Source organism: Pleurodeles waltl, chromosome 5 (assembly GCF_031143425.1).
Source record: "Pleurodeles waltl isolate 20211129_DDA chromosome 5, aPleWal1.hap1.20221129, whole genome shotgun sequence".
Lineage (NCBI taxonomy): Eukaryota > Metazoa > Chordata > Amphibia > Caudata > Salamandridae > Pleurodeles > Pleurodeles waltl.
Window position 1 is genome coordinate 740,414,597 of NC_090444.1, and position 22,485 is coordinate 740,437,081.

Sequence of the window (22,485 nt, forward strand, 5' to 3'; positions counted from 1 at the left end):
ATCCTCGGCATCCCAACAGTTCTAATATGTAACAGGGTCATTTAAATATCTGGGGATGTACATAAACAGGGAGCCTTGGCCTTCTGGTATAGCAATATTACTCCTCTTTTCCAGAGCTAGTGATCCAGACTCAACTGAGATTGATTTAATGTAAGTATTTTCATAGGATAAACTATGCCGCAGTGAGGTTGTGAAATATGGGCATTGGCAGCGGTCCCAAATTCCCCGCTGCGGCTATGCCAGGGGAGTGCAAACACACATGGTATGGGAATACCAGCTAATATCATCCTTCTGGGACTCAATATTTTGTACACTAGAAACAGTGGTCGGCATCTCGATACAGCAGGATCCCAAACTGGCTATCTTGGCTATCTTGTTCCCAGTGTGGGAAAGGAATTGGGAGCAAAAGCTATTGGTTGGGTTTGAGTGTATGCTTGCAAAACGGGACATCAAAGGTCATTGGAAATCAAGTGTAGCTCCTCCAAGGGTGAAATGGTTGAGTGTGATAGACTACTGCTCATTGGCCGAAGAGGCTGTATAAAAATCCAGAGGCTGCTCCCAAAAATACCTTAAAATCAGGGGGCAGTAGAGGGAACAACACAATATTCTGTGACTTGCAAATGTGATAGGCAGCACACATTTGGAAGGGTGGGTCATTATACTGAAGACTGGGCAGCTGTCTAGAGCAGTGAGCTTATGTTGGGTTGTGTGATATTTGTAAAACCAGGACAAAAGGGGAGGGAGCACATGCCCGTGTTGTAACAGTATGGTTTCGTTTGACTGTTCTGTTCTTGATTTCAAATCCACAATAAAAGGAATTTAAAAAAAAAAAGACGTGGTAGAGTATTTGAAAAAGTAGGTGCTAGAGAATGAAGTGAACTGTGCAAAGATCCTGAGAGCTACACAAGAGCTGAAGAAGTTGGTGATGCTTACACTGAGAGGCTTATGCAGATTTATGGAAAGCAGAGTTGAAGATCTCAAAAAAGGTGTTAGCGGCTTCGTATTGGCTTTCATTGTAGGCTTGCGCCCTGAGCATAGTCAGTAGAGTGTGATGCGTTGGCAGACTGAGACTATCAATGAGATCCTGAAATATGCTGTGACGATAATGGTGTGTTCCATAGTATGGTTGTTCGACCTTACCATGTAATATACTTGTAAAACTGTCTTGGATCTAGTCAGGTTCATTTGTAAAACCTCTAGCTCATTCCTGGGTAACTGTGGCTTCGAGTAGGAAGTCTTAAACAAAGGAACTAACGTAAAGCATTGAGAAGCACCTAGCAAGAAAGTCACACAACACAAAAGAAATCAAACACCAATTTATAAAAGTAGTTTATATTTTTTTAATGAATTTTAGACACCAAGATGAGCAAAAACCACTGTCAGGTTTCAGAGATGTAGATTTTTAAGTAAAATGTAATCTTTTGAAAAGTTCTAAAGACTTGTGTTCCGCTACTCTGGCCGGAGTATTTGGGCAGTTGCCTGGTCACCAAAGCAGTCCCAAGTTCACTTTACATCAAGACCATCAAAGACTTCAATGGAGTGGTCCTGATGCTGGGTATGAAGGATGCTGAGGATGCTGAAAGATACTCTAGGTGGTGTGCGGTCAACAGGCGTGTCCTTAAGGTTATTCTGCAGCCCACAAGTAAGATGGAGTGCTTTGGCCACAGGGTCGGTGTCCCTTGAAGTCCTCATTGAGCCAGTAAGGCCAGCTGCAGCCAAGCTACTGATATCTATTCACAGCAGGTCCAGCAGTATCTTTTGGTGATGGCTGTTGTCTGTCTTTTGTGACCAATCTGAACTCAGATGACATCCGCACATCCAGCAGACTTGGGTGCAAGTTTTGGGAACCAAGGGCCAGTCTCTTGGATCACCCAATGGTGGTCAGGGGTGATTCAAACAATGTGGCTACTGACTTGCCGGAGTGGGGTTCTTCTGCATTGATGGCCCTGGTGCTGGTTCCAAGGTGTCAGCTGACTGACCCTTGGAGTCACTTCTTTGGTCTGTGGCTCAGTAGCGACTTTTCCACGCACCGGGAGACACATGCACAGTTCTCTCTTTGCTAGCCCAAGGTTATGACCATAATCACCATTTGCTCACCAAAAGTGGTTTCACTTTTAAAGCTCACCTTTTGGGCTAACACCCTAAGTGGCTACCTGCAAGGGGTAGGTGACATCTCCTTCTGTAGCAGGCTACTATTGTTCCTTAGTCTGGGAGTCAATTACACTACTCCCCAGGAGGGCAGAAAGCTGTCTAGTGGCCAACAATCATGCAAGGCCACTGGACAAACAGGACAACAGACTGGCAGCTTTCTGAAGTTTTTCTTTCTTTCATAGGGAAACTAAATTTGACTTGGGCATCAAGTCAGGTTTAATGCCACGATTAATTTGATACCTTGAAGTACCCATTTAGTAGTCCCATTTAGAAGTTAGCCGGACTGAGAGGTCATCTGGTAACTGTGTGTTAGCCAATAGGGCTAGTTGCCTTTCCATAACAGACACAACAATTTGGATGTTTTGCTGTTAGGATATGTCAAAAGTACAGGTCCTATTTATCCTACTTAAAAATATACAGCTCCCTGCCTTAGGGCTCCATAAGCCTTCCTTAGAGGAGACCTACATATATTGTTCAGGAAAGTGGTGGCTTTCCCATTGGTTTAAATGGCAAAGTCGAAATAGAAGTTTTCAAACTTTCTGTTCCAGACTGCAGTGCCAGGCTGGAAGCCATTTTGTACTTTGTCACACACCGGGTGGCTTAACCAGTGCTGCGGCCTTGGTGGGGGAGACTTTGGGGGTCATTCCTACCCTGGCGGTCTATAACCGCCAGGGTAGGTGATGGAGGAAGCACCGCCAACAGGCTGGCGGTGCTTCCAGGGGCATTCTGACCGGGGCGGTAAAGCCGCGGTCAGAAAAGGGAAGCCGGCGGTTTCCCGCCGGCTTCCCGCTGCCCCAGGGAATCCTCCACGGCGGCGCTGCAAGCAGCGCTGCCATGGGGATTCCGGCCCCCTTCCCGCTAGCCTGGTTCTGCCGGTTTTCACCGCCAGAACCTGGCTGGCGGGAACAGGTGTCGTGGGGCCCCTGGGGGCCCCTGCAGTGCCCATGCCACTGGCATGGGCACTGCAGGGGCCCCCTAACAGGGCCCCACATAGATTTTCAGTGTCTGCGTGGCAGACACTGAAAATCGCGACGGGTGCAACTGCACCCGACGCACCCCTTCGACTCCGCCGGCTCCATTCGGAGCTGGCATCTTCGTGGAAGGGGGTTTCCCGCTGGGCGGGCGGGCGGGCGGCCTTCTGGCGGTCGCCCGCCAGCCCAGCGGGAAACTCAGAATGACCGCCGCGGTCTTTTGACCGCGGTACGGTCTTCTGGCGGTTCCCGCTTGGCGGGCGGCGACCGCCGCCCGCCAATCTAGGAATGACGGCCTTTGTCTTACATACCCTGGATACCCTTGTTACAAATACTAGGGACTTATGAGTAAGTCAACTTTTGCCACTTGAGGGTGACTAATTCCACATACATTTTGCAATGAGTTAGAACACTGGCACTGAGGTCTGATTAGCAGGCCTCAGTGCACGCTCAGAGTGGAAAAACTGGCAGCATCAGTTCTGAAATCTAGGGGTAATCATGCAAAAGGGGCATTATCTTACACATGCCAAGGACATTAGTGATTGGTTTGGCACAACATAAAAAAAATCAAGAGAAGTTGATGGATTCCCACATAAAGCCAATTCAGAAAATGGCAGAAATCATATGACAGGTTCTGATTTGGATTTTATGCCACCTGATAATGACAGAATGAGTAGAGTCCATCTCATGTAAGGTGTAAGAATGGGAAATCAGATGATACAGATGCAAGGTCACGGTAGAGGAGTTATGAATAATTCTGAAGTAAATGCAAATATTAATTTGCTAAAGAAGAGCACGGCTTGTTATGTCTGTAGCACTGGGAGCATTAGTGCAGACAAATCCAGATCGAATCTAGAATTATTTTCTTCCCCAGATGCAGCAGAATGCGAATCAGATGCAGACACAGTCTGTGGCCCTAGTTAAACAAGTTGTTGTGCATAATGTGCAAAATCCCAAAGTCGGTGCCTGAGGGAAGAAGAGGATTGCATGTTTGGTGAGGTCCTAGAGGTAGACCAGAGTGGCCCTTATGTAGATGGGAGGCAAATGACTACCCAGTATTATTTCTGATAGACATTGGTGTTGCCACTCTATGGTTAGATCTGTGGAAGTCCCAAACGTACCCCTCTCAGGAAGAGAAGTCTACATTGTAGGCATCAACTGTAGCAGATTGTTGACCATGTTATGGCAGATGTTCCCATTGCAATAGGTCTACCAAACTATTAAGACAGATTGCAAGACTCATTTTAAAAATTATATTCTCAACTTGATCTGTACAGCTCTCCAAATTAATCAAAGAATCTGTAGACATCATATTCAATAATCTGGTTCAGTGGAAAAGATTAATTGAACTGTCAAAAACAAAGTGGATAAAGTATGTGACTCCATTAGTATGAAATGGCCAGATGCTCTTCTTCTTGTTCTGATGAACATTAGAAGTACCACTGACAAAACGACTGCTCTCTCACCCCATGATGTGCCAATAGGAGTGCTATGCAATTGGCCTACATTTCTCCAGCTTCACTTGTATCGATAATTGATGACGTTGTACTAGATTATGGCAAAGATCTGGCTGATGTGGTAAAATCTGTTTCTCATCAGGGGAATTTGGCAACAGTACCATCAAAATAAACTCAGTATCATTCATTGCAGCCAGATAACTGAATTGTCATGAAGAAATATGTTCACAGAAACAGCCTTGAAAAAACTTGGAAGGGTCCTAACCAAGTCGTACTTGTGTCTAACACTGCTGTGAAGTGTGCCGTAGTCCCTCAGTAAATCCACAGTATTCACACAAGAACAGTGAAGGTAGTGGGTGAAAAAGTGGTGACAGCAACCACTGATTTACTGTGTGAAGCTCATGTTCATAGCATGGATCCAGAGGGAGGTTAAAACACATTTGAAACTGATTAAGTTGATGAAAGTGAAGGAGAGGATCTTGGTGAATTTTTCAGTGGTGACCAGTTCAAAATTGAAGATCAGAGTGAAAACCTGTTGGAAAGTCAGGTGTGTCAGCAAGAAGAAATAGTCTTTAATCCATCCAGTGAACAGCTCCACTTGAAAACATGAGTGTTGAGAACCCCAGGAGGGAGAAAGTGGTACACAGTGAGTTGATTTGCTGATAATAATTGAAGTACAAGATCATCATTGAGTGAAGAAGATTCAGAAATAGTCACAAGTGAAGAAGCAAGAACTGAAACACTTAGGGCATTGAAAAGAGCCTGAAAGAGAAGGCACCGGCATACTAAATAGTCAGAATTGATCAAGGAAGAACCAGAAGCAGTTGAAATCAATTCAGAGAACAGTGGGGATAGATTGGCTGCTGCAAAATGACCAGCAAGAAAGAGAATTCTAAACAGAAAGTTTGCTTCACCTGAATAGTTGTATCTTGCATCTGTGTCTGCAGAAGAAGAAGTAATAGATACAGAAATCTATAGTCCAATAAACTGGTGCCACTTTATCTTTGGAAACGAGCTGGAAGAAAAAGAGCCACCTTGAACATTTGAGAATCCTGACAACCATGAAATAAGTTCAAACTTTGCAAAGAAACCAAATTAAGACATGAATCTTGGAGACTGAGATTGAGAATTTAGTCTCTTTGGTCCTTGTGACATATGATACAATGCTACATTAGATAGGATCCTGTTGTGCATACTGAATGTTATGACATACTTCTGTACCACATGTTTTACCATATGTATATTACTCAACTGTAAAAATTTAAGCATTATAATGCAGCATAATGGGGGTCATTCCAACCCTGGCGGTCGGTGTTAAAGCGGCGGCCAACCCGCCAACAGGCAGGCGGTCAAAAAAATGGAATTCTGACCCTGGCGGAAACTGCCAACACAGACCGCCACTTTAACACTCCGACCGCCACGGCGGGACAAACAAACAGCGCGGCGGTCACCGCCAACAGATAGGCGGGAGACAATGTAACGCCCACCCTATCACAACTCACCAATCCGCCACCTTTTCCGGGGCGGGAGCCCCGCCGATAAAAACACGGCGGAAACAGACTACGAACGGGAAAACGCTCACCTCTACACACTCCACGAGGAATCTGGACAGCATGGAACCAGAACTACACATCCTACCAGCTATTGTCTACCTGCTCCTCTACCAGGAGCACGAACGCCGGCGCAGAAGACAACGGTGAGTACTGCACCTACGACACAGGGGAGGGGGGAGGAGAAAAGATTACGGGCACACACATACGCGACACACCCACCCTCACCCACAACTACCTACACATCAATGCAGAGCAACAACTCAGAGTGACACCCCCAAACCCCCCAGAAGAATGCCAAGACAAAATAAAATGATCATGAAATTCAAATATATTGTAAGGCTAAGTAAAAAAAAAAATCCAACATCTATAACTATATACACATATGTAAATTGTCCTGTCCAAATTGCGTTTCAGTCATTGTACGTGGGCCAATGGGCCTCAACACATGGGCAAAGCCCACACAGGAGACCCGAATCCATTGGAGAGAACACTGCAGGGGCATCAGATAGAAAAACTACAGGCACCTCAGGGGGAAGGGAAGGCACCTCAGCCACATGAGTCCACGACGCCAGATCCACGAGGGGCCTCCATGGCCACTGTTCCATCCTGGGGAGTGCAAAGCCACAGTCTCACAAGTCTCTACAGTGGGTGGCTTGCCCACTGTGCCATCCTGGGGAGTGCAAAGCCACAGTCTCACAAGTCTCTACAGTGGGTGGCTTGCCCACTGTTACATCCTGGGGAGTGCAAAGCCACAGTCTCACAAGTCTCTACAGTGGGTGGCTTGCCCACTGTGCCATCCTGGGGAGTGCAAAGCCACATTCTCACAAGTCTCTACAGTGGGTGGCTTGCCCACTGTTACATCCTGGGGAGTGCAAAGCCACAGTCTCACAAGTCTCTACAGTGGGTGGCTTGCCCACTGTGCCATCCTGGGGAGTGCAAAGCCACAGTCTCACAAGTCTCTACAGTGGGTGGCTTGCCCACTGTGCCATCCTGGGGAGTGCAAAGCCACAGTCTCACAAGTCTCTACAGTGGGTGGCTTGCCCACTGTGCCATCCTGGGGAGTGCAAAGCCACAGTCTCTCAAGTGGATTACAGACTCCACTGGTACTGGAGGAGGCATGGTGCCCAGAGTGCATTGTGCAGCCCTGCCCGACACAGATTCGGGCCTGCCCCTTCTGCCAATGGGCCAGCGGTGCTTGACTTGAAGGGCCCAGCGGAGCGGTGCTTGAGATGAAGGGCCCAGCGGAGCGGTGCAGAGATGAAGGGCACAGCGGAGCGGTGCAGAGATGAAGGGCCCAGCGGAGCGGTGCTTGAGACGGCGGTGCCCAGCGGAGCAGTGCTTGAGATGAAGGGCCCAGCGGAGCGGTGCAGAGATGAAGGGCCCAGCGGAGCGGGGCAGAGATGAAGGGCCCAGCGGAGCGGTGCTTGAGATGAAGGGCCCAGCGGAACGGTGCAGAGATGAAGGGCCCAGCGGAGCGGTGCTTGAGATGAAGGGCCCAGCGGAGCGGTGCAGAGATGAAGGGCCCAGCGGAGCGGTGCAGAGATGAAGGGCCCAGCGGAGCGGTGCAGAGATGAAGGGCCCAGCGGAGCGGTGCTTGAGACGGCGGTGCCCAGCGGATCGGTGCTTGAGATGAAGGGCCCAGCAGAGCGGTGCAGAGATGAAAGGCCCAGCGGAGCGGTGCTTGAGACGGCAGTGCCCAGCGGAGCGGTGCTTGAGATGAAGGGCCCAGCGGAGCGGTGCAGAGATGAAGGGCCCAGCGGAGTGGTGCTTGAGATGAAGGGCCCAGCGGAGCGGTGCTTGAGATGAAGGGCCCAGCGGAGCGGTGCAGAGATGAAGGGCCCAGCGGAGCGGTGCTTGAGATGAAGGGCCCAGCGGAGCGGTGCTTGAGATGAAGGGCCCAGCGTAGCGGTGCTTGAGATGAAGGGCCCAGCGGAGCGGTGCTTGAGATGAAGGGCCCAGCGGAGCGGTGCTTGTCTTGAAGGGCCCTGTTCAGCGGTGCTTGTCTTGAAGGGCCCTGTTCAGCAGTTCTTGAGACGGCGGTGCCCTGTTCAGCGGTGCTTGTCTTGAAGGGCCCTATTCAGTGGTTCTTGACATGTGTCTCCAGGGCACCATATCCAGCCAATATATGGAGTTCACTCGCCATCCGACTTCTCGCTTGCGGGGCCCTCCTGTGCTGGAGTCCCGGGCCCGTGGGTGTCCTCCTTCACACCCGGAATGGGGCTGGTGGGGCCCTCCTGGGCAGCTCACCTGCTGCCGGACTTGTCGGCCGTGCTGCCCTTGCCATCCTTCCGTGATTCTCTGTGGCCCTTGCCTCCCTTTGTAGATGTGCCAGGTGGCACCCCACTTCCTGACGGTGCCAGGGTAGTGCCTTTGGAGGCTGCCGTCTCTGGCCTCTCGCGCCGGGCCTTGCCTTTCTTGTTTTTTTTCCCAGGGGGTGGGCTGGCTGTCCCTTTACTGCTGGCCGATGTAGCTGCCCTTGAAGGTGGTGGACTCCAATATCCTTGTACTATGGTCCTTGTAGGTCCAGGGGTTGTGGTGGCTGAGGTGCTGATTGGACTCTTACGAGATGGAGGGGGTGGGTCAGGTGATGGAAAGAGGTTAATTTTGGACAGGATTTTTTTTTTAGGAGCAGTGGGAAGGGTTGGTGCAGTGGGTATGGGAGTGGAGGAAGAGGATGTGGTTGTAGGAGAGTCAAGTGTGGTGTCTTTGGGTGCAGGTGCTTGTGACGGAGGCTGTCGTGAGGTGGATGGCTGTTGGGTGGGTGGCTGCCTGCGTTTGTGTGGTTTGGAAGAGGGGGTGACAGACACCTGGGAAAGGACACAGGGGACGTGTAAATGGCAGTGGGGGTGGTGACTGCACGTCTGCGGAGTGTTCTGGTGGGTGTGCTGGTGATGGACGTAGTGGCTGATGATGTTGTGCATGCAAGTGTGAGTGGAGACGTCACAGGGAGGGAGGAGGGAGACGAGGAGGAGGGGGACACAGAGGAGGCAGTGGCTGTTGGTATGTCTGCATGTGGCTGTTGCTTGTGTGAATGCTTGTGTGATGTGTGGTGCTTATGTCTGGATGAGCTGGCCTTGGGTGTTGAGGTGTGTGCAGGCTGGTCTGTAGGTGTGTCTGGGATAGGCAGAGGAACAGGGGAGTGGGACTGGGTGGAGGAAGTTGGAGGAGGGAGGCAGGAGACAGGGACAATGGCTGCCGTCAGTGCTGAGGCCAGAGCGTTGAACGATCGCTGATGGGCAGCCTGACCCGAATGAATGCCCTCCAGGTATGCATTGCTCCGGTGCACCTCCCTTTCTACCCCCTGGATGGCATTCAAAAGGGTAGACTGCCCAACAATGAGCGTCCTGAGGAGGTCAATGACCTCCTCACTGAGGGCAGCAGGGGTAACTGGGGCAGGGCCTGAGGTGCCTGGGGCGAAGGAGATGCCCGCCTTCGTGTGCGAGCGGGCACGGGGCGAACGCTGAGGGGCTGCTTGGAGGGCGGAGCTGGTGCGCTGGGTGGCGGCTGTACCTGTTGCGGTGGGCACCGATGTTGCCGCCACCACAAGGGAGCTCCCTTCCGAGGACGTGTCTGTGTCGCTGATGTCTCCACGTGTCCCCGTTGTGGAGCTCCCCTCGCCCTCCGTCTCACTGGTGAACTCCGAGTCGGTTGCATGGCCCTCCAGGGCCATGTGAGATGCAGCTCCCTCGTGCTCCGATGCCACTTCTCCTCCGCCTGTTGATGCTAATGCACACATGAACAGGAAGAGCAGCAAAAAGGGGGGGGGGAAATAAAGACATGTTGAGTGCATGCATTGGCAACACAGTTGGCGGAGAGGACAGACACAGAAGCCCCCTGCACTACGCCGTGCACTTGGGGTACACTACTCAATCATTGGGACTTGGCCTACAAGCCTATGGACGACAACTGCACACATAGGTGACACAGGGCCATGGATAGCTGTTCTTGGCACCCTACAGAGGTGGGGGACGGGGCACAGGGCCATGCCTTACGGAGGGGCCTAGCCTACAGAAATTGCCCTGGCCTAGGGATACCCACAGCCCTCCTCCCCCACCCAGACACCTCCACTGCGTGCTAAGATAGCAGAATGTGCTGGTACTCACCCCCTTGTGTCTGCTGTGATGTCCTCACGCGCCCATCCATATCTGGGTAGGCCACCGCCAGGATCCGAGACATGAGGGGGGTTAATTGACGAGTGGCACCCCTCCTACGTTGGGAGGCCATCCCCAGCAGAGCCTCCGCGGTCTTCCTGCTCCCGCGGCGGATGTCCTCCCACCTCTTGCGGCAGTGGGTGCCCCGTCTGTTGTGGACCCCCAGGGTCCGGACGTCCTTGGCGATCGCACGTCAAATGTCGATTTTCTGATGGGCGCTGACCTATGTCACATGTACAGGGGGAGAAATAACATTATTATAATTTTCTGCATGCTCGATGTGAGTGGCCCCCCATCCCCACCCTTGCCATGTGGCACATGTTCTCATCCGTCGTTTGATGCATGCCTCAATCGCTCCCCTCCCCACCATCTTTCATCCACCCGACTCAACACAGGCATTGCCCCCAAAGCATGCTCCCAGTGTACTTACCTGTTGTTCTGGAGGACCGTAGAGTAGCGCATACTGGGGGAGGACCCCATCCACGAGTTTCTCCAATTCTTCAGAAGTGAAGGCAGGGGCCCTTTCCCCAGTCGCAGCAGCCATTGTATCTTCCAGACCGAGGTCACAGCAGCACTTGCAGTATAGGTCCTCTCCTGTGGATGATCAGGTCTCGAGTGATTAAGCAGATAGAAAATGGCGGTGCGTCCCGCGACCGCCGGCGCACTTCGTCATTGGCTCCTGAAACGCACAGGGTTCAATGTTAACCAATGCGGCTTTGCGCCACGGTCTTCGACCGCCTACCGCCATGGTGTGCCACGCCAGCGCATTGACCTCACATCCCATTGTCGCACTTCACAGGTCAGGCAGCCGCCATTTCAAGGGCCCACATGGCTTAATTTCTACTGCGTCACACATGCCTAGGCCTTGCATCGACACTCATACAAGCCATTCAATGCATAGAGAATCGTGTACTGTGCAAGCTGTGGGAACGTACCTGTGGCTTGATTGACTCTGTGCTCGCTGTTGTCTTTCCTAGGCACCGTCCGCTGGGACTTGCGAGGAGATGGAGGAATGTTCCCGTGTACAGACCGCTGGTGGACCTGTCGACAATGGAGGAACGACATGTCATTCAGACATACAGGCTTGACCGAGCCACTATACAGGAACTGTGTGCCCAGCTGGAGCCAGACCTGATGTCACCCATCCGCCAACCCACAGGGATCCCCCCTCTAGTGCAGGTGCTGTCAGTACTCCATTTTTTGGCAAGTGGGTCATTTCAAACAACAGTGGCCATTTCATCAGGGATGTCTCAGCCTATGTTTTCAAAGGTGTTGTCCAGAGTGTTGTCTGCCCTGCTCAAACACATGCGGAGATACATCGTTTTCCCTGAGGTGGGGGATTTGCCTACAGTGAAGGGTGATTTCTATGCCCTTGGACATATTCCCAACATCATTGGTGCCATTGATGGGACACATGTGGCTTTGGTACCCCCCAGTGAAAGTGAACAGGTGTACAGGAACAGAAAAAGTTATCATTCCATGAATGTCCAGGTGGTCTGTTTGGCTGACCAGTACATCTCCCATGTAAATGCCAAGTTCCCTGGGTCAGTGCATGACGCGTACATCATGCGAAATAGCAGCATCCCTTATGTGATGGAACAACTACAGAGACACCGTGTGTGGCTACTTGGTGACTCAGGTTACCCCAACCTGTCGTGGTTACTGACCCCAGTGAGGAATCCCAGGACAAGGGCAGAGGAACGGTACAATGAGGCACATGGGCGTACTAGGAGCGTGATCGAGCGGACCTTCGGCCTCCTGAAGGCCAGGTTTAGGTGCCTGCATATGACGGGTGGATCCCTAATGTACTCACCAAAGAAGGTGTGCCAGATCATCGTGGCCTGCTGTATGCTTCACAACCTGGCTTTGCGCCGCCAGGTGCCTTTTCTGCAGGAGGATGGTCCAGATGGTGGTGGTGTAGCAGCTGTGGAGCCTGCGGAGAGTGAAGAGGAGGAAGACGAAGAGGACGACACAGACAACAGGGACACAGTGATACAGCAGTATTTTCAATAACACACAGGTAAGAATCAACACCGGCATTTTACATTTGCTTACAGTCTCCTGCCTCTCTACTGTCTGTCCTTTTCACCCAGTGTATGCTAACAGAGTTGTGACTTTCCCTTCCAATTTCAGAGATGTGGGCCCCACTGCGTGACCTCTGCTTTGTTTGCCCATGGACTACAGCTGTGTGACAGTGGTATGTTGTCATCACAATGTAACTGGTCATTTTGGCACGTTTATGTCTAATACATATTTTCAAAAATACAGGCAGACTCCAGATTATTTGTGTGCAATAAGTGTGTTTATTAAAGTGCTCAATTTTGGGACATGGTTGAAAATCGGTGATGGGTGATGGTGGAGGAATGTCCATGGCAGAGTCCAGATTCTCAGTCTCACAGGTGCATTGTCCATATGCCTGTGGAAGGTGGAGCAGGGGCAGTTTAAGGTTGGACAGGGTGACAATGTGGGACAGTGAGATGACATCAGGGGGTATCCTTTCCTGGCGGGGGTCTTGGCATCCTACTCTGTCTTCTTCCTAGATCTCAGGCCCGCTTGCGGGGTGGTTCTTCTTCTGCAGGAGGTGGGGTTCTGGTGGCCGATTGTTCCTGTGTCGGGGCCTCCTGTCCACTAGCGCCGGCGGAGGTGGTAGCCTGTTCCTGGTCCATGCTAGTGACAGGGGCCCTTTGTGGTGCCACATGGTCCCGCAATGTGGTGACAATCTGGTTGAGAGCCACAACGATGGTGCCCATTGCGGAACTAATGTTTCTCAGTTCTTCCCTGAACCCCATAAACTGTTCCTCCTGCAGTACCTGGATCTCCTGGAACCTGGCCAGGACCGTCGCCATCGTCTCCTGGGAGTGGTGGTATGCTCCCATGATGGAGGTGAGGGCCTCGTGGAGAGTGGGTTCCCTGGGCCTGTCCCCCCCTGTCGCACAGCAGCCCTCCCAGTTCCCCTGTTTCCCTGGGCCTCTGTCCCCTGGACCGTGTGCCCACAACCACTGCCCCCAGGTCCCTGTTGTTGTTGGGGTGATGGGTTAACCTGGGTGCCCTGTAGTGGTGGACACACCACTGATTGACGTGTCCTGGAGACAGAGGCATGGGCCCGCTGGGTGGGTGCTGTGCTGGTGTTCCCAGAGGGGGGTAGGTCTGCTGTAGCCTGTGGCTGTCTGAGGGGAACCGACTGTCCCGAGGTCCCCGATGGGCCGGGCTGGTCATCTGGGTCCAGGGAGACAGAGCTGCTGTCATCACTTGGGGCCTCTTCTGGGGGTGGGATGGACATTTCTGGACCCTCCTGGGCAGTGTGCTGGCGTTCGGGTCCTGCAGGGGTATAAGAGTATGGTTATTGCTTCTGTGTGTGCCATAGCGTGCAATGGGTGGGTGCCCGTGTACCCCAGTGCTGGCATTCCTTTGTGGGGGCTGTTGTGACGGCGGTTTGTGGGGGAGATGGGTATGTGCAGTGGGCATGCTTAGGTGATGGCTGTCGATGGTTTGTGGTGGCATGCAGGGTTTGGTGTTGGGATGGGTGGGTTGTGATGGTGAGACATTAGCAATGAGGATGTGTGATGGTGGTGGGGGGGAGGGTGGGGGTATGCGTTGGCATGCTGGTGGGGTGGGGGGGATGAAGTAGTGAAGATGAGACTTACCAGAGTCCATTCCTCCAGATACTCCTGCGAGGCCCTCAGGATGCAGGATGTTCAAGACCTGCTCCTCCCATGTTGTAAATTCTGGGGGAGGAGGTGGGGGTCCGCCGCCAGTCCGCTGCACCGCGATGTTGTGCCTGGATACCATGGAACGCACCTTCCCCCGTAGGTCGTTCCACCGCTTCCTGATGTCGTCCCGATTTCGTGGATGCTGTCCCACAGCGTTGACCCTGTCCACTATTCTTTGCCATAGCTCCATCTTCCTGGCAATGGTGGTGTGCTGCACCTGTGTCCCGAAGAGCTGGGGCTCTACCCGAACAATTTCCTCCACCATGACCCTGAGTTCTGCGTCTGAGAACCTGGGTTGTCTTTGGGGTGCCATGGGGTGGTGTGGATGAGGTGTGGGGTGGTGTTTGCGGTGATGAGTGTGGTGAGTGTAGTGGTGTGTGGTGTTTTGTGCGTGGTTGTTGTGTGGGTGATGGTGTAGTGTGCCTCTGTGTGATGGTGTTCTCTATTCTGTGCTGTCTCTCTCTGGGCTTCGTCTCTGATTTGTGGTCGTAGGGGTTTGTGGGTGATGTGGGTGTGTGTTTTATAGTTGATTGGGTGTGTGGGAGTGTTGTGTGTATGTGTCTCAGGTGTGTGTATTTCAAATTGTCCAATGTGGCTGTGTTTTGGAGCTGTATGTGTATTTTGAGCGCGGCGGTGTGTACCGCCAATGGAATACCGCGGTTGAAAGACCGCCGCGTGGATTCGTGGGTCGTAATGGCATGGGCGTATTTCTGTTGGTGTGACGGTGGAGGTTTGGTCTTCGCCAGTTTAACGCTGGCCGTTGGTGTGGCGGACTTTTGTGGATGTCGGGTTTTTGGCGGTTTGCCTCTTGAGGGTCAGAATGACCGTGGCGGTTTACCGCGACCGCGGCGGTGTTGTGGCGGCCTTCTGACCGGCGGTAAGCGCCTTTTACCGCCGAGGTCAGAATGACCGCCAATGTGTTTAAACAACAACGTGCAATAAAACAGATTGAAACTAAAAAACCTGCAAACTATATAAATATTGTGAACCGGTTGCAAAGATGAATCCATGAAGCAGCAGTTACCTTGAAAAATCTGTCATGTGCATGTTACATGCAGGGATGGTGTTGCTGCTATAACATTCTTTGATCCTGGGCAAGTCACATATTTCTCCATTCCTAAAAAAAATATGTCATCGCCATGTTACATGATGTGCTTGACATTTGACGTCTGTCTTTGAATGCACAGCAAATGTGAGGATAAAAGAATAGCATTTGCGGGCCTGTTTATAGGAAGGCTGCTCTCTGATGGATACCGTAAATAAGGCTTTGGCATGGGAGGGAGGAAGTGAACCTGGAACCCCTCAGCCAGCAATGAAAATCAAGAAAACATAAGTTACAAACCACAAAGCCAATGGCAAGCAGCAGGCAGAATGGTCAACTTTCTGAAATTCCCCAAGATGTCTTCCATATACCTAGATAGCTGCACTGTCTGGTAGACTGCAACCTAAAAATGTTGTGTGAATAAATTGACTTTATTGGGGTGAAGGGTTGCATGGTGTACACTTCTCTTCCTTCTTCTGCAGGTAAAGGTGCAACTAATGTATCTTTTTTATATGAACTATCATGCATTGTGTTTGCTAGTATATTTAATAAACAGGAGTTTCTATCGCCTTACCTTTCAGAATTCAACATTTCACTGGAGAATCTTCCTATTTTTGAAGCATTTGGTAATAGAATAACCTATGGTGAATATTCTTTCATGTGAATGGAATGAATGATTACTTTGTTCTGAAAAGAGTGAGGTGTGTTTTGGGCAGGTATTATTAGATATATTAAGAGCTATGATTCTATGTATAGTAGTGACTGTGAATGATGTGAAAGTTAGAAGATTATCTACGCTTGTAGACCTGCTTACTCCTAATGTGCCAGAATATTATAACAAATTAAATTTGAGCTAATAGCTATGCGCACAGTGATTGTGCAAAACCACTTAGCACATGATATGCTTCTAAGGTGACGTTTCGAAGGTGAGAGATTAATGTTCCTTCATTCCAGAGACCAATAGTGTTATTAATAGAAATGGCAGTAGTATTACTAATATTTCTCATGACATCCAAGCTTTAGAAGAACATGGCTTGTGAAAAGCAGTAAGTTCCTAGATTAGTGTGACAGGAAAGGGTCTGAGAAAGGTTTGTGAATGGATCAATAGTTTGGGAAGTAGTATGTTTAGGTCTCTATGAACCCCTGTAATTATTGTGTTGTGCAATTGTGCTATTTATCTTGTTGAAATTCTCTGAAATTATGTTTCTAAATTGTGGGTGTAAAGAAAAAATAGATTTGTCAAAGAGGAAACAAGATGACACTAGGTAGAGGATGGCAGAAATTGAGTTTATAATCAACTGAAGCTGTTCAAGGAATCAGATCATAAGAAGCAGAAAGCGATGCAAACTGTTTTAAGACTGCTAGATTATTAATGGGGTTTTAATAATTGCAGAATATTTGGGGAGGAAGTGTGTTGATGTTTTTGTGTATTTAATATTTTTGTGTATTACTAACGTCAGGCAGAATTTTAATTTACATTTGATTTTACATATAAACTTTGATATTGTGCCAATGCATTTCAAACAATTTTGCTATGACTCATAAAAGTGTGTTTTTCAGACTTATGTTAACGAGGCCTCAAATTCGGCTATGACACCATCTTGTTCAAAATAGATGTCTCCTTCTGCAGGTACACTGTTGATCATTTCTGCAGCACTCAATCAGGCAGAGCCATGTTTGTTTATTTCGATTGAGGTTGTTCTTGCTCCTCTCGAAGAAAACGTTCCAGCATGGTCACAATCAATTTTCTTTTGTCAAAGGCATTTTGCTGGCTCACTGTATCCCATTCATCTAATGTTGTTGTTCATGTAATAAGTTTGTCCTGCCATCTCCCGAAAACATTGGCATATAGTAGGTAGAATCTGTATTTATGTAGTTGGATAGTGCTTGGATGCTAAGGCACTATGACGTTTTTTAAAAATGCTCTGGTTTGCTGTAAATGTAATGTAATTCTTCTGTTTGCACCATGATGATTTAGCAGAATTTGATGATTTTCCATGAATGAAATTGTATACACACCCTCAGTTTTGGGGGTGAGTCAGAACTTTCCTGTAGACTTTTCTGTGCTACTAGGGATGCTGTCCATGTATCTATTGAATCTGATGCTCACTTGAGACTCGGAAATATTCTAATATTGCATTTTATTCAGTCCTATTGAATGGAGAGTATTCGTGTCAGTGCCTTTTTACATTTGCGTTTATGATTCCTGTATTGCTCCTTCTGAATTTTTGCACGAAATACTTAAAATGTATTGCTGCTCTACACCTCAGTTATTGAGTCTGTCTTTGCTTTGACTGTATTTTTGATATGCTATTAGGTGCCTTAGGTTGGGGATACATTGCCTCATGAAATTGAGGTTTAACACTGTCACTGATTCATCCACCCGAGGTCGTACAGTTGAGTTAATATTTTGGGCGTAAAATGTTTGGGGTTCTCCGTGCTCACATTGCAGATGTTAAGGTTACTGATAGTCTGTAATTCGTTATGGTGATTTTGTCAGGAACAGCATATAGTTTTCAGTGACTGGCATGAAGAACTTGATTCTAACATGAGACCATTTCCAATGTTCATCATGTTTTTTGCTGGGTGTCTTGTGTTACTGATGGATTCATGGTTTACTTCTCTATTATCTGGAAATGTAATTAATTTTCTGTTGGAGTCCTTTAAGAAAAGCTTTAAAAAATAATAATGATATGTCATCTTTCTTTCTTGTCATCTCCAAATTAATAATTTGCTTAATTTATGACCAACATTTTGGCCATCATTTTGATGATGCTGAAAACTTTTGAAATATGCGTTAACTCTTGTTGCCAGACATAGCACAATTCTGAGTTTTGTGATTTTCATCACACCCGGTAAACACTGAGTGCAATAAAAATGTCACCTCAAGGATTAATTTCTTATGACCAAATCTGCTGATATTATACAGAGGAAAAATCCCGGGTAAATAATGCAGACTGTGGTGCAGTATGCACCAGAATTCGCAGGTTATGCTACATTTTAGAGGCAAAACTCGTAAACGATGATAATTAGCATGGATGATTAATTATGGACAGGTCAGTATTGGTTTTTATGTGCGATAATTATCGCACATAAAACCAGGCTATTCATAACAAGGGCCTTAACGATTTACCAAATTCTAGGTGTTTTCTGTACATCAAATTAAAAAATGTTTTTTTTCACATATGCATGTGTGAATACCAATGAAAATTTCTGGTTCTTTATTAAGTTCTCCAAGAATTCTGAGTAAATTATTTGCCAGCTGTTTATTCACAGGAAGTGTTTATCTATTTTTCACAGATCACAAGGGGAAGTTAGGCAGCAACCAGTTACCAAGAATTGTTCTGCTAATGCACAGATGGTATCTGTCTTCCAGTGAACTTGCGAGCAAACTTCTCTTCATATATCCTTTTACACCTTTTGAGATTGTGATCTCCACCTGAACGTACTTTGATGTTTTTGGTCTTCACCTACATTATGAGTGGTTTGCTTGGAAATGTGTGTAATTCTATGATTATTCCATCAGGCTTCAACATCATGTGACTATTCCTGCAGGCTTCGTATTCTGTTTGTAACATTTTGGGGTACAGCTGTGAAGTTGAGATTGCACTAACTGGTTTAAAACATATTTAAATGTTTGAAATACATATGAGAACTAAAAATGTTAACTCCAGGGAAGCAGAGCTTTGTGTCGTTCCTTCTATGCTTCACAAATTTAAATATTATTCAATAAATTTCGCATAGGAAGATAGCAATATTTTAAAATGGCTTGGACCCCTAAACTGCATAAGAATTCTTATTGTTGCTGGTCAGTGGGAAATGAAAAAAGGACTATGTTACTGGAAGCAAGTTACTTCACCTATTTGTATCTAAATGAAATGTCAGAGGAAACTGTGCTGGCCTTGTCTAAGAAATCCTGATTTACTTCTTCCCCTACAAAACTGTTTGCATACAAAGTTAAACCTTCTGTGTAACACACATGTCGTGCAAACGACAAATAAAACAGAAAACCTCCAGCAGGCGCTTGTGTTGTTAAAAATATAAATTTTCCTCAACCTCTACACTTATCAGAATGCCAGCGGGGAAAACTGTGGTGACCTTCGTCTGAAAATCTGTCAATTTATGAGGTATGGAATCCAATAATCTAATTCAAGTAGACTTTCTATTTTATTTAGAGATGATTGTGTGTGACAGGCGGTGCAGCAGAAATTATATTGTAGTTTGCATATAATTTACTGAAGGATCATCTAGGTTGATTGAGATATCTGCAGGACTCTTCAGTCCACAACCAAATACTCCCTTAAAAGATTTGGTGCAAGGTTGAGGCAGATACAAAATGTTAAGAAAGAGAAAAACTTTATGTTTAGAACAATAATGACATAAAAAAAACAACTAGAGGAAATACATTAGAATTGAAACTGCTTACAGGTTTCCAATCTTACATTTCCGCATGTTGCTACCTGGTTGGCTCAAGACATGGCTGTCTTCTGAGAGAAAATGTTCCTAACTACTTACCAGTAATCGTCATTACTCTTAGTCCCAACATCTTCATAGCAGTCATTACTTCTGAGGTAATTACCTCAAGAGAGGAGAAACAACCAGAAAACTGCTGTGAAGCAAGTCCTGCCTGTTTACTACTCATCAAGGATCAAGGGGAGTGGTGAATTTTTCATCCTTGCACTAGGGCCTAAGGAACTCTTACTATGCCACTGTTATATATACGGGCTATGTCAAAACTTTACACATTTGGGGACATATAAAATTAGAAGGATATAAAATAACACAAGAGTATTAGGTTAATTAAGGAATATCAGCAGATAATTTATATGACTGCATGAAATACCCTTTTCCGCCTCGTGCAAATTTAATTCAAGCTACTGAGCTGATGACTAGATGAAACTGAGCAAAGTATTTTTCGTTTGATTTTCTTGACTCTACCAAGGCTTCCATCAGTATTTTAACATTTCAAATCACAAAACAAAAAATAATTGACGATGTTCAATAACTAAGTTATCCTGGTTTCTTTATGAAACATAGCAACATATTTGCTACATATTAAAAAAAATTCCAAAGCAATAGACCTTTGACACTTATGGCATTGTACCAACAAATTTACACTTTAGATGTATTACCTAGAGAAAAGTCAGTGTATTATTTGCCTTAAATCCTGATGCAAAATTTTACTAGTGGCAAAGAATGGGTAAGTGGAAACTTTTGTGACATTTGTAAATCTAGGGTGCAGTTTCTGTGAAATTCCACATTTTACACTTCTTTAACTTTACCCATTGTTATCATGTACACATTTGTACTGGTGAGTGCACTTTAAATACAAATGTCACACAAAAGCCTACTGTCTCTCCTTTGCGTGTGTGGTGCAACACTTAATGCCACAGTAAAATGGCATATATTGCACAAGCACAGTCAATGACATCATCAACACTTTGTAATAAATAGCGCTGCATAATTTTTTACAGTTCGCCCAAGACAGTGCTACAGATTTTCAAGCAGACCTGAGCTGCCTGTTAGTAAAATATGGGCAAAAGTTTGAGAGTTATGGTCAAACCCATGAAGAGCACGATATATTTGGCCGTTGTCTTGTAATTAAAGTTTGTAAATGGAAATTCAGCTGCATCTTTCCACAAACTACTAATAGTGTGTGTACTATACATCTTACTATGTGGTGGAGGATATATATGTCTAGTTTAGTCAATCCTCTCTGTATTGGCGTGTCGAGCTCTGAGTAGGACTAGCTGGTGCTTTCAAAGAAGGTCAGACCGACCTCCACTTACTTATTATACACAAAATAGTTGCGGTTCTCCAATGACCGCTGTTTAAACATACACTAACAGTAATAAGCTGCCAAAGCGTTTCAATATCACTGTGTTGTTCGCAGCCAGTAAGTGGTTTTTCACTAGCTGTTTACATAATTTCCCATAAACACTCGAGTAGGTACTCTGGCATATGTAGTCCAACACAAAGTGACAAAGGCGATTTTCTTTCCAAAGTGACTTTTGTGCAAAATAAAGTGTTTTAACATCAATAATTTAAATCACGGGTCAAATTAAAATAAGCAGTGAAGTCCGTCTAGCAATAATTAAATCCATACATAATCTGATGCTTTCTTTCTTAAAGAGTATTACCATAATGGTGTATTCTGGGATTTGTAGTTTACAGCGACGAAGTGTCAACTGCATAAACATTTGACAGCAAATAATGAAGCTACACAAAACCATCACATTATTTTTGCATCATTAACCATCTTGATTTTTTATTTAAATTAGATTGAGGCACTGTAATATATGTGACTGGTGGCAATTCATTGACAAGTGCCCCCTCCTTTAATTAGCATGGGCCAGCCCCGAGGAGGTGGTGGTCCAGGGTTGCATATATGGCCCGGGAGGGGGATCGCGCAGCCCCACCCTCCCAGTTTTATATATGTATTTGGACCCAGGGAGGTGGTGGTTCCTGGGGGGTCTGCCTGCCCCCGCATTAGTGTTTATTTATCCCTACGGAGGTGGTAGTCCCCGGGGCATATTAAAGCCCCAGATATGGGGGGTCCGTGTAGCCCCCCTCCTTATTTTTTTTTAAATAAAGGACCAAGGAGGTGGTGGTTGCCAGGGCTCAATGAGGCCAATGGAGGGGGGTCTGCGCAGCCCCATCCCATTTTTGAAAAAAGCCCCAGGGAGGTGATGGTCCCCAGGCATCAATAGAGCCCTAGGAGGGATGCCCTTTGTGCCCCCTCCTTTTTTTAAACACCCTCATTCACCTGGGACGAGGACCAACAATGGCTAAACTGAAAACATGCGTGGGAGACTGTGCTTGATTTAAAAAAAAAAACATTTGCCATGGACTTGTGAATCTGCAGAGATTTTGCTGCCAAATTTCTTTTTTTTTAAATGCTTTTTTGCCCTGGTTGGGTCCCGGGGAACTCCAGTGCCAAGACTAGGGGGTCAGAGTATCCCTAGCCTGCCCCCTTTTCTTTATATATTATATTTTTATTTGGGACCCGGCTGTGTTTGAGTCCCAAAATGGCTTCCAACATTTCCTGGTGAAAGTGTTAGCAGCCAATCAGATCTCTGTGTGAGATTTGGAGGATTTGTGAAGTGTTCAAACCTCTAAATATACAATTTTGTGTTTTTAAAAATATCTCAAAAACTACTGAATAAATTTACACCAAATTAAAAAAAAAAGGATGCTTTCTGGACCAAGACCCATCTTTTTGCAAAATTGGTGTAATCCGTCCAGCGGTTTGGGTTGTAGTCATTTCTAAAATGTCTATGGGAAATTGCATGGGGGAAAAGCGTTTTGGGACCCCCCCCCTTTTTCTTAGCCCCTGATTCACAGATCGTCCCAAAACTTTCAAGACAGCAGCTGACTGTCGTACTAGTTTTGAAAATTTTGCGAAGATTCGTCAAATGGCACTAAAGTTATTAGCAAAACAAAACCTCCT

The 22,485-nt window shown here is 47.2% G+C and overlaps 1 protein-coding gene across 2 annotated transcripts in view; it reads left to right on the forward strand.

Moving 5' to 3' along the window:
* Window positions 1-22,485, forward strand: part of RASGRP3 (RAS guanyl releasing protein 3) — a 368,221-nt gene that overhangs the window by 135,260 nt on the left and 210,476 nt on the right. For both annotated transcript variants that reach the window (XM_069234699.1, XM_069234698.1), the window contains exons 3-4: window positions 18,336-18,438; window positions 19,100-19,162. In XM_069234699.1, coding sequence (XP_069090800.1) covers window positions 18,336-18,438; window positions 19,100-19,162 — 166 coding nt within the window. The remainder of the gene's footprint in view (window positions 1-18,335; window positions 18,439-19,099; window positions 19,163-22,485) is intronic.